At 40.8% G+C, this 20,309-nt stretch overlaps 2 protein-coding genes across 7 annotated transcripts in view; both read left to right on the top strand.

Annotated features, from left to right (window-relative positions):
* Positions 1–11,684, top strand: part of NR1H4 (nuclear receptor subfamily 1 group H member 4) — a 75,251-nt gene extending 63,567 nt beyond the window's left edge. For all 6 annotated transcript variants that reach the window (XM_086712556.1, XM_025926563.2, XM_025926564.2 and 3 more), the window contains 2 exons: positions 9,512–9,625; positions 11,071–11,684. In XM_086712556.1, the coding sequence (XP_086568682.1) occupies positions 9,512–9,625; positions 11,071–11,309 (353 nt within the window). In that variant the 3' untranslated portion in view covers positions 11,310–11,684. The remainder of the gene's footprint in view (positions 1–9,511; positions 9,626–11,070) is intronic.
* A 7,363-nt stretch (positions 11,685–19,047) lies between these two features.
* The window catches only part of GAS2L3 (growth arrest specific 2 like 3), a 40,596-nt gene continuing 39,334 nt past the window's right edge, over positions 19,048–20,309 (top strand). Inside the window, exon 1 of the mRNA XM_025926952.2 lies at positions 19,048–19,184. The gene's annotated coding sequence lies outside the window, so the exon portion shown is untranslated. The remainder of the gene's footprint in view (positions 19,185–20,309) is intronic.

Raw genomic sequence — 20,309 nt, 5'->3', positions numbered from 1 at the left:
ACTATGTGACCTTCATTGCAAAGAACTAGCAAAACATAATATTGCCCAATTTAACAAACAATTGTTATTCTTAACCATGTCTCCAGTAGGATGATAGTTACTGAGAATACAGAGGTGGATAAGAAACATCTATGGAGCACCATTTAGTGGTCAGGCAGTGTGTCAGGCACTGGGAATACAGCATTAGTTCCTGCTCGCATAAAAATTTTTTATGGCATTTCACACTCTAATGGGAAAGAGATATGAATTCTGATACATGCAATAGAATTGAACCTACATAAGGGAGAAAATAATTATGCTTCCTGGTGACAGGGAAACCTCCACAGAGGAAGCAAAATTTGAATGTTGCCTTGAAAAATGAATGGTGTGTCCTAGCCTCACAGGGATCCTACCTTATACTTCAGACCCAAAAGCATGAAAACATTAAAAATGTATCTTATGTGTTAGAGGAACTATCTGTTAGGATGCTCTTGGCTGACAATCACAGGAAATCCAATTCCATATGGCCTGAAAAAGTAAGGACATTAACTCAAATGAAAAACCCAGAGGAAGGGTGACAGCAAAATTGGTTAATTAAAGGGATCAACACATTATCAGGAACATAGGTCTTTTTTTCATCTTTCTGCTTTGCTATTCTTGGTGTATTGGCTTTACCCTCAGGCTGATTCTCTTCCTGGCCAGAGCATTTTCAGGCATCACATGTGGTGCAACAATGGCCAAAGGAGAAAGAAACTCAATGTAGAAACTTAATGGTCTCTTCCTGAGTGTAGAAATCTTTCTTGAGAGCTCCTGAGTAGACTCCCCTTTGTCTCATTGGTCAGAATTGTACTGTCGCTGACTAACCAACCTCTGACAAGAGAAATGAGACCAACGGGGGCTGGACCTTGGGCTGGAGTTTCAATCTGTCTTTGCCATAGTACATGGCCATAAGGTTAGGGTCAGGGGGAGGTAGATAAGCTGTGTAGACAATGACCTGAATCAGCTTCAGGAACCAAGAGTGGAAGTCATTAGTTCATAGGGAAACTACTGGACGGAGTAGTTAGATGGAGAGAGCTTAGTTTGGAAGGAAAGCAGAAAGTAAACATTGCTTTGTGTGCCATGTCAGAGACTTAACTTCTATGCTATGGGGCGGCATCATTTCTAGAAAAATGTCAAATTATATGGTTTTGAGTAAATAGTATCATTTTTAATAAGATTCTTGGTCTATCTTGATCAAACCAATTATATCAGATAGAGGTATTTAAAATACCAGGAATTTTATTATTTTTTTTTTTTAATTTTTTTTTCAACGTTTTTATTTATTTTTGGGACAGAGAGAGACAGAGCATGAACGGGGGAGGGGCAGAGAGAGAGGGAGACACAGAATCGGAAACAGGCTCCAGGCTCTGAGCCATCAGCCCAGAGCCAGACGCGGGGCTCGAACTCACGGACCGCGAGATCGTGACCTGGCTGAAGTCGGACGCCAACCGACTGCGCCACCCAGGTGCCCCTATTTTTTTTTAACTTAATAAATATTAAAAAACAGATTTTAGTTTATGAGTTTTCATTCAAATAGATCTTTGACATGACAAATATAATTTTATTGGTATTTAAAGTTAGGTCCAAACTATCAATCTCAGAAATCGTTTGTCAGCACACACTCTTTCCTTTCCTCTTCTCTTCTTTCCCTCAATGAAGGGGTGGGAATTTTCTTACATAATACGTATTCTTGTATCACACATACACACCCCTCTGCTTTATTTTTTTTCCCAGTCAAAACTTGGAAGATAATTAGGAAGTGAAAGACATTTACGTTCAAAATAACTGAAAATAGCAGAGTTAATTCTATCAAATAGTTTTTCTCTCAAGGAATATTTCTGATTTTAAAATAATTTATAAATTACATACCTCTTTTTTTTTTTAAGGCAAAACAAGAAACAGGAGTGCAAACAAACTTTTTTTTTTACAACTTTGCACTTTTCCACAGTAGTCTTTGTCCTTAAGTTAGAAAATAGCCCCCCCTTGTGACCAAAAATCAGCTAATTGGGCAAAAGAGCAAAAAACGAAACAAACTTTAAGCAAGTCTCCAGAGAGGAGGAGGCAGGAAATCAAGAAAAGACTGCCCCTTCAGAATGATGTTAGTGTTACATTTCTTAGGTTAGAAATTGCTGGTTCGTAAACACTTAAAATACCCTTTTGTTGATGGTGCTGTGGTTAATTCTGATTATTAACTCTAATTCCAAAAGTAGATTTATATTTGATCTATCCTGTAGGAAATTTATTTTTATAAAATTCTTTTTCTTACTTTTATAATGTATATTCACTGTTGGCTTGTAGAACATGTACAAGATGAACAATCATAACCAATTTCCTTACTTTTTTTTTTCCTGAAAACTATTAACAATAATGAGGTCGCTAATGAAGGTAGCAGTTTTGGTAGGTTAATGGGGATTTAGAAAGACAAAATAGATGGGGCGCCTGGGTGGCTCAGTCGGTTAAGCATCCAGCTTCAGCTCAGATCATGACCTCACAGTTCGTGGGTTTGAGCCTCGCGTTGAGCTCTGTGCTGACTGCTCAGAGCCTGGAGCCTGCTTCAGATTCTGTGTCTCCCTCTCTCTCTGCCGCTCCCCTGCTTACTCTCTGTCTTTCAAAAATAAATAAACATTTAAAAAAGTTAAAAAAAGAAAGACAAAATAGAAAATTAGGTAGTCAAAGATAATTTCTAAAATTTAAATATTTTCAAATCAGCTGCCTTTAATATTATCCCCATATCCTTGTAAACTATTTTTAAAAATAGCAGAATCATGAATTACTATTTTGGGTAGCCAGATATGATGGGCATAGTCCCTGAATGCTGAAGAAAGCCTAAAGACTGCCATTTTTCTTTTTTAAAGTGAAATAGAACAACCTTGCCAAGAAAATGTAGATGTAGTTAAGCTTTAACACCTAGAAAAATACTGAAGCAAATCTCTGATCGGCCAATTTGGATTCATCTCTAGTGCAGAATATAAAAGTGCAGAATATAAAAACAAAACAAAAATGTAGCTTTGTAAACACAAAAGTACATGAGCTTAATCTAACTAAAATTAAGATGAACTGAGATTAAAATGAACTACTGAAGTAAAATTAATCCAATTTCCTGAATAACAATAATAGTTATTATTAGTATTTGCTCTAACATTTATTGAGGGTTTATTATTAACCAGGCATTATGCTAAGCACTCCACGCATATTATCTCATACAATATAACAACTTCCTATTGTTATAATTCACATTTCACAAATGAAGAAATTGGGGTTTATGGAGTTTAAGTTCTGTGACTAAGATCAAATCATAGGTCAAATTTCAAACTCAGAGCTGGCTCACTAACTCTTAACCTCTATGTTTGTTGGAAACCAGGACTGGTATTCCCAGGATCACATACTTCACCTTCTACATTTTTAAATTGTATCTAATTCAGTGATGGGTATTTGGATCAATCTGTAAAAGCTGGAATCTTCCACATGATGTAATACCCAAATTGCTTAACAAAGACACTGTTGTTAAGAGAGCCCACTGGGTAGATTAAAGAATCAAAAGTCAAGGAGGGAGAAAAGTGTGGCATTTTGACTAAAGAGAGGAAGACCAGGGATTCAATTTGGGAAGACTCTTTAGATTATTCTCAAGGTAAGGATTTAGACTTTCTGATTCTATGAAGCAGAATATTAGATGATAATTATGTTCTTTAGCATCTGGAATCCAAATGTATTCTAGTTTGGTTTTACCAAAGCTGTATGTCTCTAGGTCTGCTTCAGGATGGGATACAGCATTCTATTTTAGTGTGGAACAATTCAGGGAATCTCATCCTCATTTTAATTCATCCATAAGTCGTATCAGTCTCCCCCACCCCCTGCCCACCCATGGTCTTTTTTCTTTTTCCTCTTCCTCCTCCTTTTCCTCTTCCTCCTCCTTTTCCTCTTCTTCCTCTTCCTTCTCCTTCTTCTCCTCTTCCCCCAATCCTTCCCTCCTTCTCCTCCTTCCCCTTCTTCCCTTCCCTTTCCCTTCTTCCTCCTTTTCCTCCTCCCACCCTCCTCTTCTTCTTCTCCTTCTTTTTTTCTGTCTCTGTAATTCCCCTGTCAAAACTTTTCTGGAATGGAGCCATGCACAGGAACAGGCACCTAGTTAATACTTGTTGAATGAGTGGAGGAAGTGACACAAAAGAGCCTTCAATTATGAAGAGTTACATCTAGATAAAGGAGACGGAGGATATTCCAGGTAGAATATCTTGATCAGTGTGGGTGTGCCTAGGGGGCTCAGTCAGTTAAGCAACTGGCTCTCAATCTTGGCTCAAGTCAAGGTCTTACAGTTTGTGGGCCCTGCGTTGGACTATCAGTGCAGAATCTGCTTGGGATTCTCTCATTCCCTCTCTCTTTGCCCTTCCCCTTCATGTGTGCTCTCTTTCTTCCTCTCAAAATAGATGAACTAAGAAAATTTAAAAACAAAACTGAGCAGTATGAATTATTTAGGGAGATCCAAGTGGCTAAACATGGCTGGAGTAAAGGCTGTGTGATAGAAAGATTGCACAGCTTAGTGACAGCTAAAAGCCAGGACTCTGGAGCCTGCTAGCTATCCATGGTTTGAATATTGTTTCCACCAATCATGAGCTGTGGTTCTCTGGGCAAATGAGATAACCTCACAGCACCTACCTCATGAGGTATTAGGAAGATTAAATGAATTATAGCATAAGAAGTGCTTGGAACAGCGTATAATACATAATGAGTAGTCAACAAATATGGATCCTACTATTACTACTATTATCAGGTAGGTGAGTAGTGGGTGGGTACAGGTCTTGGAGCTTCCTATGTAAAAAAGAAGAACATTTATGCCAAAAGCCACTGAGAGTTTTTGAAGATTTGTAAAAATTGAGGAGACAGGGTGTGATTTGAATTTTGTGATTCTGGGACCAAACTGAAGACTGAGGAGGCAGTCCAGATGAAAAGAAATAAGGACTGAAACTAAGTCAATTCTAGGAGTTGTGGAGAGGAGAAAGAACACCTAGGGAGAGTTATCATGCTGAATCATAGGACTTGGCACCTAACTGGGTTAGAGAGAGGGCCAAATCTCAGTTGTCAGGCAGGGGAAAGTGTATGAGTAAAGATATGTCACTGAGAATGGGAATATCAGGAAAGAGGTGGATTTGGAGGAAGATGAGGAGTTTAGTTCTGTACATGGTATCTTTGGTTTTAGACATGTAAGTTTGAAGAGAACAGACAAGTACCAATGCCCTAGTAAGCACTGGAACTGAGAAGAATCCTAGCCAATGTATTAAGTCAAGATGTTTATACTTCTGGGCTTAAGAACAATAATTTTTTTTGTTGATTATTTAAGATGCTACCTATACCTTAATTACAGATTGTCACAGACTTTGACTCTGGAGTTCTCTCTTGTCCAGCAAGACAGCAGACACAGAATTGAATACAAGAGAGGCTAATGTTCGGGAGGAGACAAGAGCCCCGAGTAAGGGTCCTTGCTCCATATTTATTAGGATCAGAAGGCTTACAAACGTGATGGATGTGCAAAAAGAGATAATAAAACAGTGATCATTAACTCAAGTGTGTGAGAGAAAGGGGTTTTCAAAGATATGTGGTATTAGGGATTTCAGTCAATACAAAACAAAATTGCAGCACCGAGCAGACGGCTGTTTACTGCAGGTGCCAGGTGCCATGTCTGTTTACCTTAACTTGTCTAGGGGATAAGACAGATGGAGGACGCTATCTCAGGGTTAATAAGGCATTTATGTATGTATGTGTGTGTGTGTGTGTGTGTGTGTGTGTGTGTATGTGTGTGTGTATGTATGTATATGTGTATATATGTATGTATGTATGTATTTATTTATTTTTGTTTTTACTGATTAGCTCCAGGTAATTTTGCCTTGCTGTGGAGGTCTTTTTTTTTAATTAAATATAATTTATTGTCAAATTGGTTTCCATACAACACCCAGTGCTCATCCCTACAGGTGCCCTCCTAAATGCCCATAACCCACTTTCCCTTCTCCCCCACCCCCCCATCAACCCTCAGTTTGATCTCAGTAAGAGTCTCTTATGGTTTGTCTCCCTCCCTCTCTGTAACTTTTTTTCCCCCCTTCCCCTCCCCCATGGTCTTCTGTTAAGTTTCTCAGGATCCACATAAGAGTGAAAACATATGGTATCTGTCTTTCTCTGTATGATTTATTTCACTTAGCCTAATACCCTCCAGTTCCATCCAGGTTGCTACAAATGGCCAGATTTCATTCTTTCTCATTGCCAAATAGTATTCCACTGTATATATAAACCACAACTTCTTTATCCATTCATCAGTTGATGGACATTTAGGCTCCTTCCATAATTTGGCTATTGTTGAAAGTGCTGCTATAAACATTGGGGGTACAAGTGCCCCTATGCATCAATACTCCTGTATCCCTTGGGTAAATTCCTAGCAGTGCTATTGCTGGGTCATAGGGTAGATCTATTTTTAATTTTTTGAGGAACTTCCACCCTATTTTCCAGAGTGGCTGCACCAGTTTGCATGCCCACCAACAGTGCAAGAGGGTTCCCGTTTCTCCACATCCTCTCCAGCATCTATAGTCTCCTGATTTGTTCATTTTAGCCACTCTGACTGGCATGAGGTGGTGTCTCAGTGTGGTTTTGATTTGTATTTCCCTGATGATGAGTGACGTTGAGCATCTTTTCATGTGTCTGTTGGCCATCTGGATGTCTCCTTTAGAAAAGTGTCTATTCATGTCTTCTGCCCATTTCCTCACTGGATTATTTGTTTTTCGGGTGTGGAGTTTGGTGAGTTCTTTATAGATTTTGGATACTAGCCCTTTATCTGATGTGTCATTTGCAAATATCTTTTCCCATTCTGTCAGTTGCCTTTTAGTTTTGTTGATTGTTTCCTCTGCAGTGCAGAGCTTTTTATCTTCATGAGGTCCCAATAGTTCTTTTTTGCTTTTAATTCCCTTGCCTTTGGAGATGTATCGAGTAAGAAATTGCTGCGACTGAGGTCAAAGAGGTTTTTTCCTACTTTTTCCTCTAGGGTTTTGATGGTTTCCTGTCCCACACTCAAGTCCTTCATCCATTTTGAGTTTATTTTTGTGAATGGTGTAAGAAAGTGGTCTAGTTTCATTCTTCTGCATGTTGCTGTCCAGTTCTCCCAGCACCATTTGTTAAAGAGACTGTCTTTTTTCCATTGGATATTCTTTCCTGCTTTGTCAAAGATTAGTTGACCATACATTTGTGAGTCCAATTCTGGGGTCTCTATTCTATTCCATTGGTCTATGTGTCTGTTTTTGTGCCAATACCATGCTCTCTTGATGATTACAGCTTTTGTAGTAGAGGCTAAAGTCTGGGATTGTGATGCCTCCCATTCTGGTTTTGTTCTTCAAGATTACTTTGGCTATTTGGGGTCTTTTGTGGTTCCATATAAATTTTAGGATTGCTTGTTCTAGCCTCGAGAAGAATGCTGGTGCAATTTTGATTGGGATTGCATTGAATGTGTAGATTGCTTTGGGTAGTATTGACATTTTAACAGTATTTATTCTTCCAATTCATGAGCATGGAATGTTTTTCCATTTCTTTGTATCTTCTTCAATTTCCTTCGTAAGCTTTCTATAGTTTTCAGCATACAGATCTTTTACATGTTTGGTTAGGTTTTATTCCTAGGTATTTTATGCTTCTTGGTGCAATTGTGAATGGGATCAGTTTCTTTATTTCTCTTTCTGTTGCTTCATTATTGGTGTATAAAAATGCAACCGATTTCTATACATTAATTTTGTACCCTGCCACTTTGCTGAATTCATGTATCAGTTCTAGCAGACTTTTGGTGGAGTCTGTCAGGTTTTCCATGTAGAGTATCACGTTGTCTGTGAAAAGTGAAAGTTTGACTTCATCTTTGCCAATTTTGATGCCTTTGATTTCATTTGTCTGTTTAGACAAACCAATAACCAGGGTAACCAGCCTAGAGGAGGGAAGAGATAAGGAGGAAAAATGGTGGGGAGAATATATCTGTATATCCAGAATTGACCTGGAATTAATCCAGGCAATGCTGCAGCACTGGTCTAGAGGAGCTGTCCATCTGGTTAAACAGGGTCTGTCTTGCTCCAGTAGATACACAGTTACCCAGTGTGGAGGGGCATGGTTTGGTGTAGGCTGGTCCTGCCTCCACTGTGGGACCCTCGGATGATCCCTGAAGCCCTGCCTTGGTGGTGGAGGGGGGGGGGAATGGCGATCCCCCAGTCTCTTCTCCATGGACCTGGTGGACTCCATTTGAGTCATCCTCATTGTGCCATGGGCCCAGACAGGGCTGTCCTTCTCGCTCCACCAACTCCCCTGACCCTGGACTTGGCTGGGAATCAAAGACCCGCTCCATGTGCTCTGACACTGGGGAAGCGCCTCTCTGTGTGGCACATAATATGTGGTCTTAAGTTAGCTTTGTCTGTGCCGCAGCACTTCAGGGAGGGTTGCCTTCTCCTACTGCGGACTGCCCCGCCAACCTCGCTGGGCCCTGGGGGTGGTGGGTGCAGGCAGGCTTTGTCTTTTCCCACAGTGCTCCTGAGAGGGGGCCACTTTCTCCTAGTGCAGACTGCTCCCCTGATCTACCCCCAAACCCAGGGCTGGCTCCCCTCTTCCCCAGGTGCACAAACAGGGACCCGGCCGCAGTCTGAAGAAAACCCTGCAGTTAGAGATAGGATCCCTCTCAGTCCCAGTCGGAGGTTTTTCTCTTGTCCAGATACAGTCCTGCACTTCCCCAGCCGCTCCTTCTCTGCCTTTTGTCTCTCCGCAGAAGGGGATCCCTCCCCTCCATGTCTACGAAGCCTGTTTTATCTTCCCCAATTCACAATCACCCACCTATCGTTTCTCAAGTTGTCCCATTTTCTTCCCGGTAGATTCAGTCTCTTTTCCTCCCAGACTGTTGGGGTTCAAAGTCCTTTGGCTTCACAACTTCTTTGTTTGAGAGATGTGGGAGGTATGGATCCCCCTACTTCTCCGCCATGTTGGGTGGGTGTGGCGGAGGTCTTTTTTGCCCTCTTTACCTGTTTACCTATTCTAGGAAGCTTTAGTCCTGTGGAAGCAGATTTCTGCTCTGCTCTTTGTTCTACACTGGGCCGCTTTTGCCCTGTGGCCACTTTCTGCTCTAAGCCTTGTTAACCCATTGGTGCAAGCTCAGGGAATTCTTAAGCTTATTCCCCACAATAGATATTAATATTAAAAAGATTAACCAAACCCCATCCAGAAAATGGTGAAGTTGGGAGATTCTTTGGGCGATTCAAGAACATTATGATTTATTGTTGGACAGGAGTGACTAAAATAAAGGCATTGCTGATTAAGTTATATATTGAGGATTTTGTTAAATGACCTTCTTTGCAGTGAACTGCCTTTGATTGGACAAATAAAATATAGACATTATTTGTGCATAAATATTAACATGTGCATGTATATATGTTTGTAGTTTCTCACTTTTTAGTCATTCAAAAATTTAACTATGCCTCTGTAATTTTTCATCCTTCCCCCATAGGTATCTCTGATGAGTATATAACACCTATGTTTAGTTTTTATAAAAGTGTTGCAGAATTGAAAATGACTCAAGAAGAGTATGCTCTGCTTACAGCAATTGTTATCCTCTCTCCAGGTAATTTTATTGTTATGTTTTTATCTTTATGCCATTTGTTTATTCTCCTCCCTCTCCAGTATAATAGCAATAAAGTTTCTTAAAGAAAAGTGTAGAAGACACAGAGGCATAAAGAAAAAATAAAATGGCCTGTAATTCCACTACTCAAATGGAATCATTGTTAATATTTCAGTGTAGTTCTTCCCAGCCTTTCCTGTAAACATTAAAGTCTTTCATTGAATAATTGAGTTTGGAACACCTACTATGTACTAAACATGGTTCCAGACAATGGAGGATACAGCAGTAAAGAAACAGGCCAAATATAGCTACATAGAGCTTGCATCCTAGTAGGATGAGAAAGACAATAAATGAAGAAACAAAAATAACTTTCAGGAGGTGGTAATGGTAAAACAACTATAAAGATGAGGCTATAAGGAAGGAAAGTGGCAGCAGAATGTTACAATTGGTGGGCAGGAAAGGCTTTTCTAAGGGATTGAAATTTGAACAGGGAAGTAAAGGAAGTTACATCCTTTTTAAACTTACTTTCTTTTAAGTTTATGTATGTATGTAGGTATGTATGTATGTATGTATTTATTTATTGAGAGAAAGAGAGAGAGAGTACAAGGAGGGGAGCGACGGAGAGAGAAAAATCCCAAGCAGGCTCTGCACTATCAGAGTGGAGATGGAATGACATGGGGCTCAATCTCATGAACTGTGGGATCATGACCTGAGCCAAGATCAAGAGTTGGACGCTTAGCTGACTGAGCCACTCAGGTGCCCCTTACATCTTTTTTAACATAATATAGAGCATACTATCTTTTCTTTAAAGTTTTTTTTCCCATGTCATTAAAAAATTATATTTGCAGTATATTTCAAACTTTGTTGAAATATATGTATCCATCATATTTATCATATTAATGTACAATCACTTACTTAATTGTTACCATGTTTGGATATTCAGGATGTTTCCAATATTTCAATATTAGCCTTAAACCGTTTTTATATATAATATTGAGGCAGAAACTAGTTGTTACTTAATTTTTTTACCATAAAACTTACAATTAAAAAAATTTCTTGACCATATATCCTAAAGCTGCACACACACACACACACACACACACACACACATGCACCCTATGACCTAGCAATTCTGCTACTTAGAATACACCCACTAGAAATGATGCTTATGTCTACCATATGGGTTACCTTTGGGGGCATGGATTAAAAGGAGAATTTAGAGAGGCTTCTGTGGTGGGCCAGTAGATGTTTTATATCTTGATCTAGTTGTGATTACATGAATATATACGTGTGTGTGTGAAAATTCATCAAGTTGAACACGTTATTTGTACATTTAGAAGTGCACATTTGTAAGTTACGTTGCAAGAAAGTTACCATTGCTATTATTATGCCAAATGAATACTTTTCTACTTTTTTATTTTGTCGTCTTATTTTAAACTTCAAAACAGACAGACAATACATAAAGGACAGAGAGGCAGTAGAGAAGCTTCAGGAACCACTGCTTGATGTGCTACAAAAGCTGTGCAAGATTTATCAGCCTGAAAATCCTCAACACTTTGCCTGTCTCCTGGGTCGACTGACTGAGTTGCGGACATTCAATCATCACCATGCCGAGATGCTGATGTCTTGGAGAGTAAATGACCACAAATTTACCCCACTTCTCTGTGAAATCTGGGATGTGCAGTGATGAGCATTGCAGGAGCAACAGCATCTAGTGATTTATTTTCCTTATAATATAAATCTGATGTATAACTTTCTTTTATTTCATTTGTACCTGGTTTCACATAAGAATTTTGATGAATATTTATGCAGTAATTATGTAACTTCTACCATTGTAAATATGAAGCTAGATAGGATTACTTTCTTTACATTGTATTTTACATGGCTTCAGGGATTCTTTCACTCTAAGTGGCATGCCCTGTTTGCCTAATCAAACTGATCATTCTTCACTTCTATCTTTTGAAATAGGGAAAATTTCATTTTGCTCTTTATCTTACCTTGTTGCATATATTTTATAAAAGAGTTGTGTTCAATTTTGGCAATAAACTCAGCATAATGGCAACAGGCTTTTCTTCCAGAACAAAATTTGAAAAATATACAAACTCATTTCTTTAAATGGTCAATGACATCATATTGGGCCCGGGGGTGGGGTGATGGATAAACTCTCACAGCACAAATGGTGTTCTTCTAATCCCTGAAGAAGCCCTGGTGAATATTCATTTATTTGTATTATTTCATTTGAAGTTCAAAGAGATAGCACACAGAAAAGTTAATGATTCTCGAGTGAAGTATTCCCTCAAGCAAACCCTTTCCACAATTAGGGTCTTGAAGCAGTATTTACAAATCCAGACTATGCAGATAACTCCAGTGTTGGAATATTCCCTTTTCTCTCTTAAAAGTACTCACTATTGGCTTCAGTGCATATAATCAATCTTTTTTTTTTTTTTTTTTTTTTTTGGTTTGTTTTGTTTTGCTTTTGGAAAACACTCCTACAGATGGGTGCACAGCTGTTGTATCCTTCCCCCAAAGCAGGAATTCCTTCATTTCCTTCATTCATTGTTATACTGTTGCATTCTTCTCCCCGTTATCCTTTGGTGAACACAATAAAACACCTTCTGTAAGTAATGGGTTTATATCTCCCTTTCTCCTGAAGTCAGTCAAAATGAAGCTTTACTTAGCATGCGAAAGGTTTTTTGTGTTCAAATATTAGAGCAACCCTGAAGTCCTAAGCATAGAGGAAAGAGGAATGAGTTGGGGCTAGTACTAATTGAATTCCACTTGCTGCAACAAGACTTGAGTCCCCATTAAGTAAAGATCCCTATAGGGACAAAGTAACTTCCAGGAGGGGTTTATAAAGAAGTGCAGAGGCAAGTTTTATGGGCTCACTGGGCAAGTCTTATGGAGGTGGGATTTCCCTTGGGCTTGGAAAGATAGCCAGGACTTCCATGGATCAGGGTGAGAGGGAGGAGGATTAAAAGTGGAAGGGGTGGCAGGAACAAAAGCAAAGGGTGGGGAGTTGTGCAGATGTTAAAAAGCACAAGTAATCTGGGGAGAGATCTAGAGTGCACAACCCTTCTTGAGCCTCGGTTTCCCCATTGTGAAATGAAGATATCAGCCCCTACCATCTCAAGGGATTTAGTTCCTGAATGAAAAGGAAGTGGGAAGTTGCAGGCTCACCAAGGAAGAGGGCTGGTAAAGAAAGGACACTTAAGATAGAGAAGTAAATTTCTGAATGCGTGAAAGATGAGATCCAGTTTAGGAAAGGAGTGTGGTTTGGTGTTTCTAGATCACAAGGCATCTGTACAGAAGGTGGTGAGAAATGAGCTGGAAGGGAGAGAGCTAGGAGTTTCTCCTGTAAGTGTGGATTTATTCATGTAGTTAAGACCTTGTAATGGCAAATCATAATGCTTGTCATGTAGAAAACTGTGATACAATAAGAAATACATATTGGCGCTTTGTCCCTGGTTCCTGACACAGAGCTTCTAACACCACTGAAATTTCCTAATAGGGGTGAAAGGAGCATCTTTTGTTATTCATAACAAGCCCCTTTCAATCACACCTGAGTTTATGCTAATAAGGTGATGGGGGGGGGGGGGCGGAATCTAGATGCTTCAGAATGGGAGATGTTTGCTAGAGGAACCAACCTTGTGATTAGAGAGCTGGATCTTTCAACCCCATCCCCAGACTCTGAAGTGGGGAGAGGTCAATTACCAGTGGCCAGGGATTTAATCAATCATGCTTGTGTAATGGATGTTCCATAAATATCCCTAAATGATGGGTTTGGAGAGTTTTTTGGGTTGGTGCACACATCAAGGTGCTGGGGTACAGGGTGCTGGAGAGAGCATGGAAACACCATGTTCTCTCCCCCACCCCCTACCCAACCCTGTGCCTCTTCCATTTTGGCTATTGAGTTGTACCCTTTATAAGAAACCAGTAATAGTAAATAAACTGTTTCCAGAGTTCTGTGAGCCATACTAGCAAATTCTCAAAATTGAAGAGGGAGTTCATCAGTAAAGATCTTATTTACAAATAAGTTCACATTCTGAGGTTCCAGATGGACATGAATTTGGGCGTGGGGGCACACTATTCCACCCACTACATAGATAGAACGTTTTAGTATTAATCACAACTGTTGTTATTGTAACATTTTATATCATTGAATTACTTATATATATTTATAATATACATTTCTTTAAGATAAGCTAAATGTTGTTTTTAATGTAGTTGGTTCTCAATAGACTATCTGCTGAATGAGTAGTTTAATTGATTGTGAATAAATCAAGACTTCCATTGCCCCCAAATTTTATCCAGTACTTCACATCAGACATAATCCATAGATTGACACCCAAAAATATCAAGACATTAAATGCAACAGCAGCTGCCACAAAATGCAGAACAAAACAACTAATCAATCAAAACAAAACAAAACAAAAAAAGCAACAACTACGGTATTCTTAAAAAATTCCAGGGGCTCCTGGGTGGCTCAGTCAGTTAAGCACCTGACTTTGGCTCAGGTCATGGTCTCGCAGTTTGTGAGTTCAAGCCCCACGTCAGGCTCTGTGCTGACATCTCAAAGGAGCCTGCTTCAGATTCTGTGTCTCCCTCTCTGCCCCTCCTCCACTCACGCTCGGTCTCTCTCTCTCTCTCTTTCTCTCTCTTCAAAAATAAATATTAAAAAAATGAAAAATAAATAAAAATTCTAGTATACCTAACATACAATGTTATATTAGTTTCAGGTATGCAATATAGTAATTCAACAATTCTATATATTACTTAGGGCTCATCAAGATAAGTGAACACTTAATCCCCTTCACCTATTTCACCCATTCCCCTACCAACCTCCTTGTGGTAACTGCCAGTTTGTTCTCCGTAGTTAAGAGTCTGTTTTTTGGTTTGTCTCCATTTTTCTCTGTTCATTTTTTTCTTAAATTCCACAAATGAGTGAAATCATATGGTATTTGTCTCTTCTCTGACTTATTTCACTTAACATTATACTCTCTAGATCCACCCATGTTGTTGCAACTGGCAAGATTTCATTCTTTTTTATGAATAAATAATAGTCCACTGTATATACTTATATATATATATATACATATATATATATATGTATATATATATACACATATGTAAGTGTGCATGTGTGTGCTTCTGTGTGTATCACATCTTTATCCATTCGTCTATCGGTGGACACCTGGGCTGCTTCCATAATTTGGCTATTGTAAACAATGTTGCAATAAACATAAGGGTGTGTATATCTTCTCAAATTAGTGTTTTTGTATTCTTTGAGTAAACACCCAGTAGTGGAATTACTGGATCATATGGTAGTTCTATGTTTAATTTTTTGAGGAACCTCCATAATGTTTTCCACAGTGGCTGCACTAGTTTGCATTCCCACTAATGGTGCATGAGTTCCTTTTCTTCCACATCCTTGCCAACACTTCTTGTTTCTTGTATTTCTTGTATTTTCTTGTTGTTCTTTGTATTTTTGACTGTAGCCATTCTGACAGGTGTGAGGTGATATCTCATCGTGATTTTGAATTTCTCTGATGATTAGTGATGTTGAGCATATTTTCATGTGTCTGTGGCTATCTGTATGTCGTCTTTGGAGAAATGTCTGTTCATGTCTTCTATCTTTTAAATTGGATTATTTGAAAAAAATAAATTGGATTATTTGTTTTTGTGGTGTTGAGTTGTATACGTTCTTTGAATATATGTATTTTATTTCAAAGAGAGAGAGAGAGAGTGAAAGTGGGGGAGAGGGAGAGAGAGAGAGAGAAAGAGAGAGAGAGAATCTTAAGCAGGCACCACGCTTAGTGCAGAGTCTAACTCTGGGCTCAATTCCACGACTCTAGGATCATGACCTGAGCTGAAACCGAGAGTAGGACACTTAACTGACTGAGCCACCAGGCGGCAGGAGTTCTTTATATATTTTTAGATACTAACCCTTTATCAGATATGTCATTTGTAAATATCTTCTCCCATTTCATAGGTTGCCTTTCAGTTTTATTGTTTCCTTTGCTCTGCTGATGTAGTCCCAATTTATTTTGTGATTTCTCTTGCCTCAGGAGACATATCTAAAAAAGTGTTGCTATAGCTGATGTCAGAAAAATTACTGCCTGTGTTCTCTTCTAGGGCTCTTGTGGTTTCAGGTCTCACACTAAGTTCTTAATCCATTTTAAACTTATTTTTGCAACTATGGTATATTTTAAGCACTAGAGCATTCTTTCAGGGCTGTGAAAAAGCCAAATCATATCTCAACATCCAAGGTGCATATGATTTTGAAGGTTCTTCTGTATTCTGGAGAGATGTTTGATTAGTCAGATAAATGATTATTCCTAATGTAATAACTTTTTTTAAAACTTAGATTTCCAAGCATGGTACTTTCTTAAAGTAGGTACATCTTCATAATTCTGGCAAAGTCATAACTTATAATAGACTTTGTCATCTGATGGACACAGACTGGTGAGACTTGCTGTACATGTTCTAACCATGGCAATTTCAAGTAAAATAAGGACCTCTAAAATATGGCTATTAACCTAACCACTAATTAGAAAATCTACACATGAAAGTAGATTGTACCTCATTAAGTGGAACCCTCAATTAGTAATTGCAGTGTTAAAATCAAGATAGGTAAGATGGTGAGTGCACTTAGGGTGTGGGTTACTAACTGGGAGTTAATGTAAAAGTGAGGTTTAGAAAGCAACAGGAGAACTTTCTTACTTTTTGTACAGAAAGTAAAAAGCAGGGGAAAGCACAAGAAGGGAAGGGAACAGAAGGGAAAAGCACCAAGAATCAAAGAATTTAGAAGAGAACTCCTCACCCAATCTATACATTTATTCAGTGAAGGATATGGGCTTAAAGAGAAGTGATTTAATGGACTTTAAAAAAAAATGTTTATTTATTTTGAGAGAGAGAGAGCACATAGGGGAGGGGCAGAGAGACAGGGAGAGAGAAAAATCCCAGGCAGGCTCTGCTTTGTCAGCACAGAGCCCAATCTCACAAACTGTGACATCAAGACCTGAGCTGAAATCAAGAGTTGGACAGTTGGACACTTAACTGACTGAGCCACCCAGGTGCCCCTGCATAGACTTTTTGATTGCAGAGTCACTTTCTTCCACACTGTCTTATATCTTTATAAGGCACAGAAGTTACCAAGACAAACTACAAAGACAATGAAAATAAAAAGAAAGCAAGCATGAAGTATGAAGTATCCTGCTGCCAGTTTCAGTATGTGCTTCAGAAATACTAAGTGTTGTGTGTGTGTGTGTGTCTGTGTGTGTGTGTGTATATGAGGGAGAGAGAGTACATATAGGAGTACAACACACTTTCAACTTTTATTAAGTGGTATTCAAATGTTTAGGCACATAGTATGCGTGTAAGAAAAAAAAAAACGACTTGTCAACTCTTAAAAGTTCTATAGAGAAGTGGCCAGATTTTTATATTAGGCCCCAACAAATCCAACTTAAAGCTACAACTCCACTTCAAAGTTTGGCTAAATGATGTCACGTGACAAACTGTCCTTTAGTTTTAAACAGAAACACTATAAAACATGTGTTTATTTGAACAGCAGGGCCTGTGCAAATTGATCTGCTGCAGTCAGGGGGAGCAAAGGGTTCTGGGATTAACTTTAGCTAAAAAGGAGCAACCACTCCAGGGCATCAGGTTTAATTACCACTTAGACTGTCAAGGTTTGAATGGCCATGTGACCCACCCACCCCAGAATGTAAGCTCTGTGAGAACAGGACCCTTTGTGCTAGGAGAGAGTCTGGTGCAGAGCAAGTAGTTGATAATATTTATCGAATTAACTTCTCAAATCTGTGTCTCCTGCATCAGCCAGTTTAAACCACTTCAGACCTAACCACCCTGCATGTTCCTCTCACACTTCAAACTGAAACCAAAATGCAGTTTTCTTTCCCCACATTCCTTAGATTGGCACCGCTGTCACATGGTAACCAAGTCCAGATAAGTCAGCCTCTTAGGTATCTCCAGAGACCTCTTCCTCTCCAGCTGTATCACTTTTGAATCAGTTTAGGCGATGGCTAACTTTTTTTTTTTTTTTTTGGGGGGAATTGTCGCCAGTCTTATTCTATTCTTCAGAAATCCTTGGAAACTGTTTTTTGTTTTTTCTGAAACCTCATACCCCTTTAATAGCTAATCCCAAACGACTTCCAAGAAAAATTCTAAATTCCTGAGCACCTACCAGGCCTTTCATCGTGCCTACGCCTCCAGCTTGACCCATCTCCCAATCCCCAAACTTTAGTCATTCAAAACTACAATTCCCAGAACATTCCAGGTGCTCTCACATCTCTGGAAACGTGATTGAGCACTCCTTATCCCCAATTATCCTCGCTCTTGGCAGATTCCTATTCATCCTTCAAAACTCAGCTCCTTTTGAACCTCTGATGGTCACCCTCCGTGACTGTTGGGGGTTTCCTCTCTGGCACACCTTCACTGAGCCTGTACCAGGGCGCTGAGCACTTTGGAGGCGGGGACTGTCTTCATTTTAGTCTCCTCAGCAAAGCAGCAGCAGAACCTCCTCATTGTTCTTGATGAGTGAATGAAGGCATAAACGCTAGAGAGAGAACCTCACTCCAGGGGAACGCCCTCACGTTACAGATGGGAAACTGAGGCCCGGGGAAGTGACGTGACCTGACAAAATCCAACAAGAGGGGAAGGATCTGGGCCTCCAGGCTTTTGGCCATTGATTTTTTTTTCTTCTTCACTATTAGCAAGCCAGTTACAGTTAGAGACCTATTTATTGCTACATCGAACTCCAGTCTCTGCTTTATTTAAACCCTCACAGCAGCTAATAAGCGTCCCTCATTGTGATAAGGTTAAATTTTTTTTTTTTTTTTTTTTACTCCGTTGCCTGGTATGTTTCCTGAAGAGCCAACATCGTCTTTTTGCTTCCAGTTGTGACTGGGAGTTACAGGATCCTCTCCATCTTTCACCACCAACCCCTCACAGGAAGAGGGACCTCTGTCAGGAAGCGACTCCCATTCCTGCTGCGTGACAGTTTGTCTCCGGAAACCGTGGCGCCCTCAGTACAGCCAGATCTCCAGTGGCTTAGGGTTGGTAAGGGCTCTTCACAGATGTGAATAAAACTCAGGGCAACGCCCTTGAACTCTACCTTGCAACTCTTCAGGATGTTTGGAGGCGATGCTGCCTCACCTCTTATGCCTATCGGGACAAATATCGGGGCTGCTGAGGTCGCGTAGGGGCCAGATGCGCGGACTCGCTCCGTGACCGAGCCACTTTGCCTTTCGGTTGAAAAGCGGGGTTTGGCCACCAGAGTTGGGAGACGCCAAGAGGAGGAAGGCGGGGCACCCTGGGCTGACTGAGACGCGCGCGCCGGTCGCGTGCTCCCGGCGGTCGGGGCGGGGCCTCCAGCCACGCCCTCCCTCCGCCTTCTGATTGGTCCTTTCGAAACAGGCGGCGAACCGCTGCGAGCCCGGAGGCTCAGGCGGAGGCGGCGGCGGTTGGTCAGGGGCGTGCCGGCTCCGCACAGATTGAATTGAGATGTCACCCCGCAGGAAGAAGTGACCATCCCGCGCCGGGGCGAGTGAGTACTTCCCCGTTTGCCTTCTTTTTAACTCGCGAGCCTTCCCTCGCCTTCTAGGGGCTGCTGCCCCTCAGGTGCCGGTCGAGGGACCCCCACCCCCACCCCCCTTCTCGCGCTCAGCGGAGTCCAAGCGGTGGTTTGTTTGGGGCTGCGGGATCCAAGACGTTCTGCGATTGGCCCGCCGCAGAGTTCGCGTCGTCTGATTGGTCCCTGGGGCTGTCAAGGTGAAGTTTTGCCTGCCCTCCCCGGCCCTCTCCTGCCCACCCTTGTGTGTGGCGTGAGGCGCAACAGGTGTGCAGGGGCGGGGGGACGGCAGGTGCAGACACAGTAGGTGGGGAAAGAGGTATCCGCCTTTACCGCTCTGCTTTGGAATCTAGAGAGGGATCAGAGCCTGCAGTTTAGTTGAGGGTCTCCGGGGGCACCCTTATCCCCAAGCGCGTAGCACAGATAAGGGTCACTTGATTCCTCAACACCACCCTTTGGAAGAATGAATGAAGTTACTGACCTTGGGGAGAGAATGACACAGACCTTCCTTTTTGCCTGCCGGCAGAGCTGACAGCTTCTTCCCTACTTGTTCTCTCTGGTCCGGGCAGGGCTCTGCTTTCCCACCTGCACCCCTCAGCTTGGAGGGCTGCCTTGGGGGAGGATTGCAAAAGAAAGGGAAGACTTGTAGATTGCTCTGGAAATCCAGGGAGAACTTGGAAAGCTTGCTTCCTCTTGGAGTCACTCCTGGTTCCTAAGTAATCTTTTCAAACCCAGGGATTGAACTTTATGGATTTAAGAGTGCTTTACGGGACGCACGGTGGAGTTGCTGATCCAGCCTTTAAGTGAAGAGATGGGGGTGTTTTTTTTGCAGGCCCAGTCCAAGTCACGCTTTGGGTTTTCTTTTGCTCGGATGAAGCGCGCTAACAACTACTTTCTCAGAAGATAAGCAGTTAGTGAACTGCTGTTTGATCACCTCTCTTGGCGCTTAAATTGTTAAGAATTAGAATTCTCACCACCTCAGATTTTCTTTGGGAGGAGATTGGAATGGATTTGAATGAAAAAGTGGAAACCGATGAGAATTTTCTCGCGTAGATTCTGATACAAGTTGTCTGACTCATCTGTTTCAAAAGCTCGTTAAAA

Source organism: Puma concolor, chromosome B4 (genome assembly GCF_028749965.1).
Source record: "Puma concolor isolate L17-30 chromosome B4, mPumCon1.1.hap2, whole genome shotgun sequence".
NCBI classification, from domain to species: domain Eukaryota; kingdom Metazoa; phylum Chordata; class Mammalia; order Carnivora; family Felidae; genus Puma; species Puma concolor.
The sequence above is the reverse complement of the archived record's forward strand: the minus strand, read 5'-3'. Positions and strand labels throughout refer to the sequence as shown.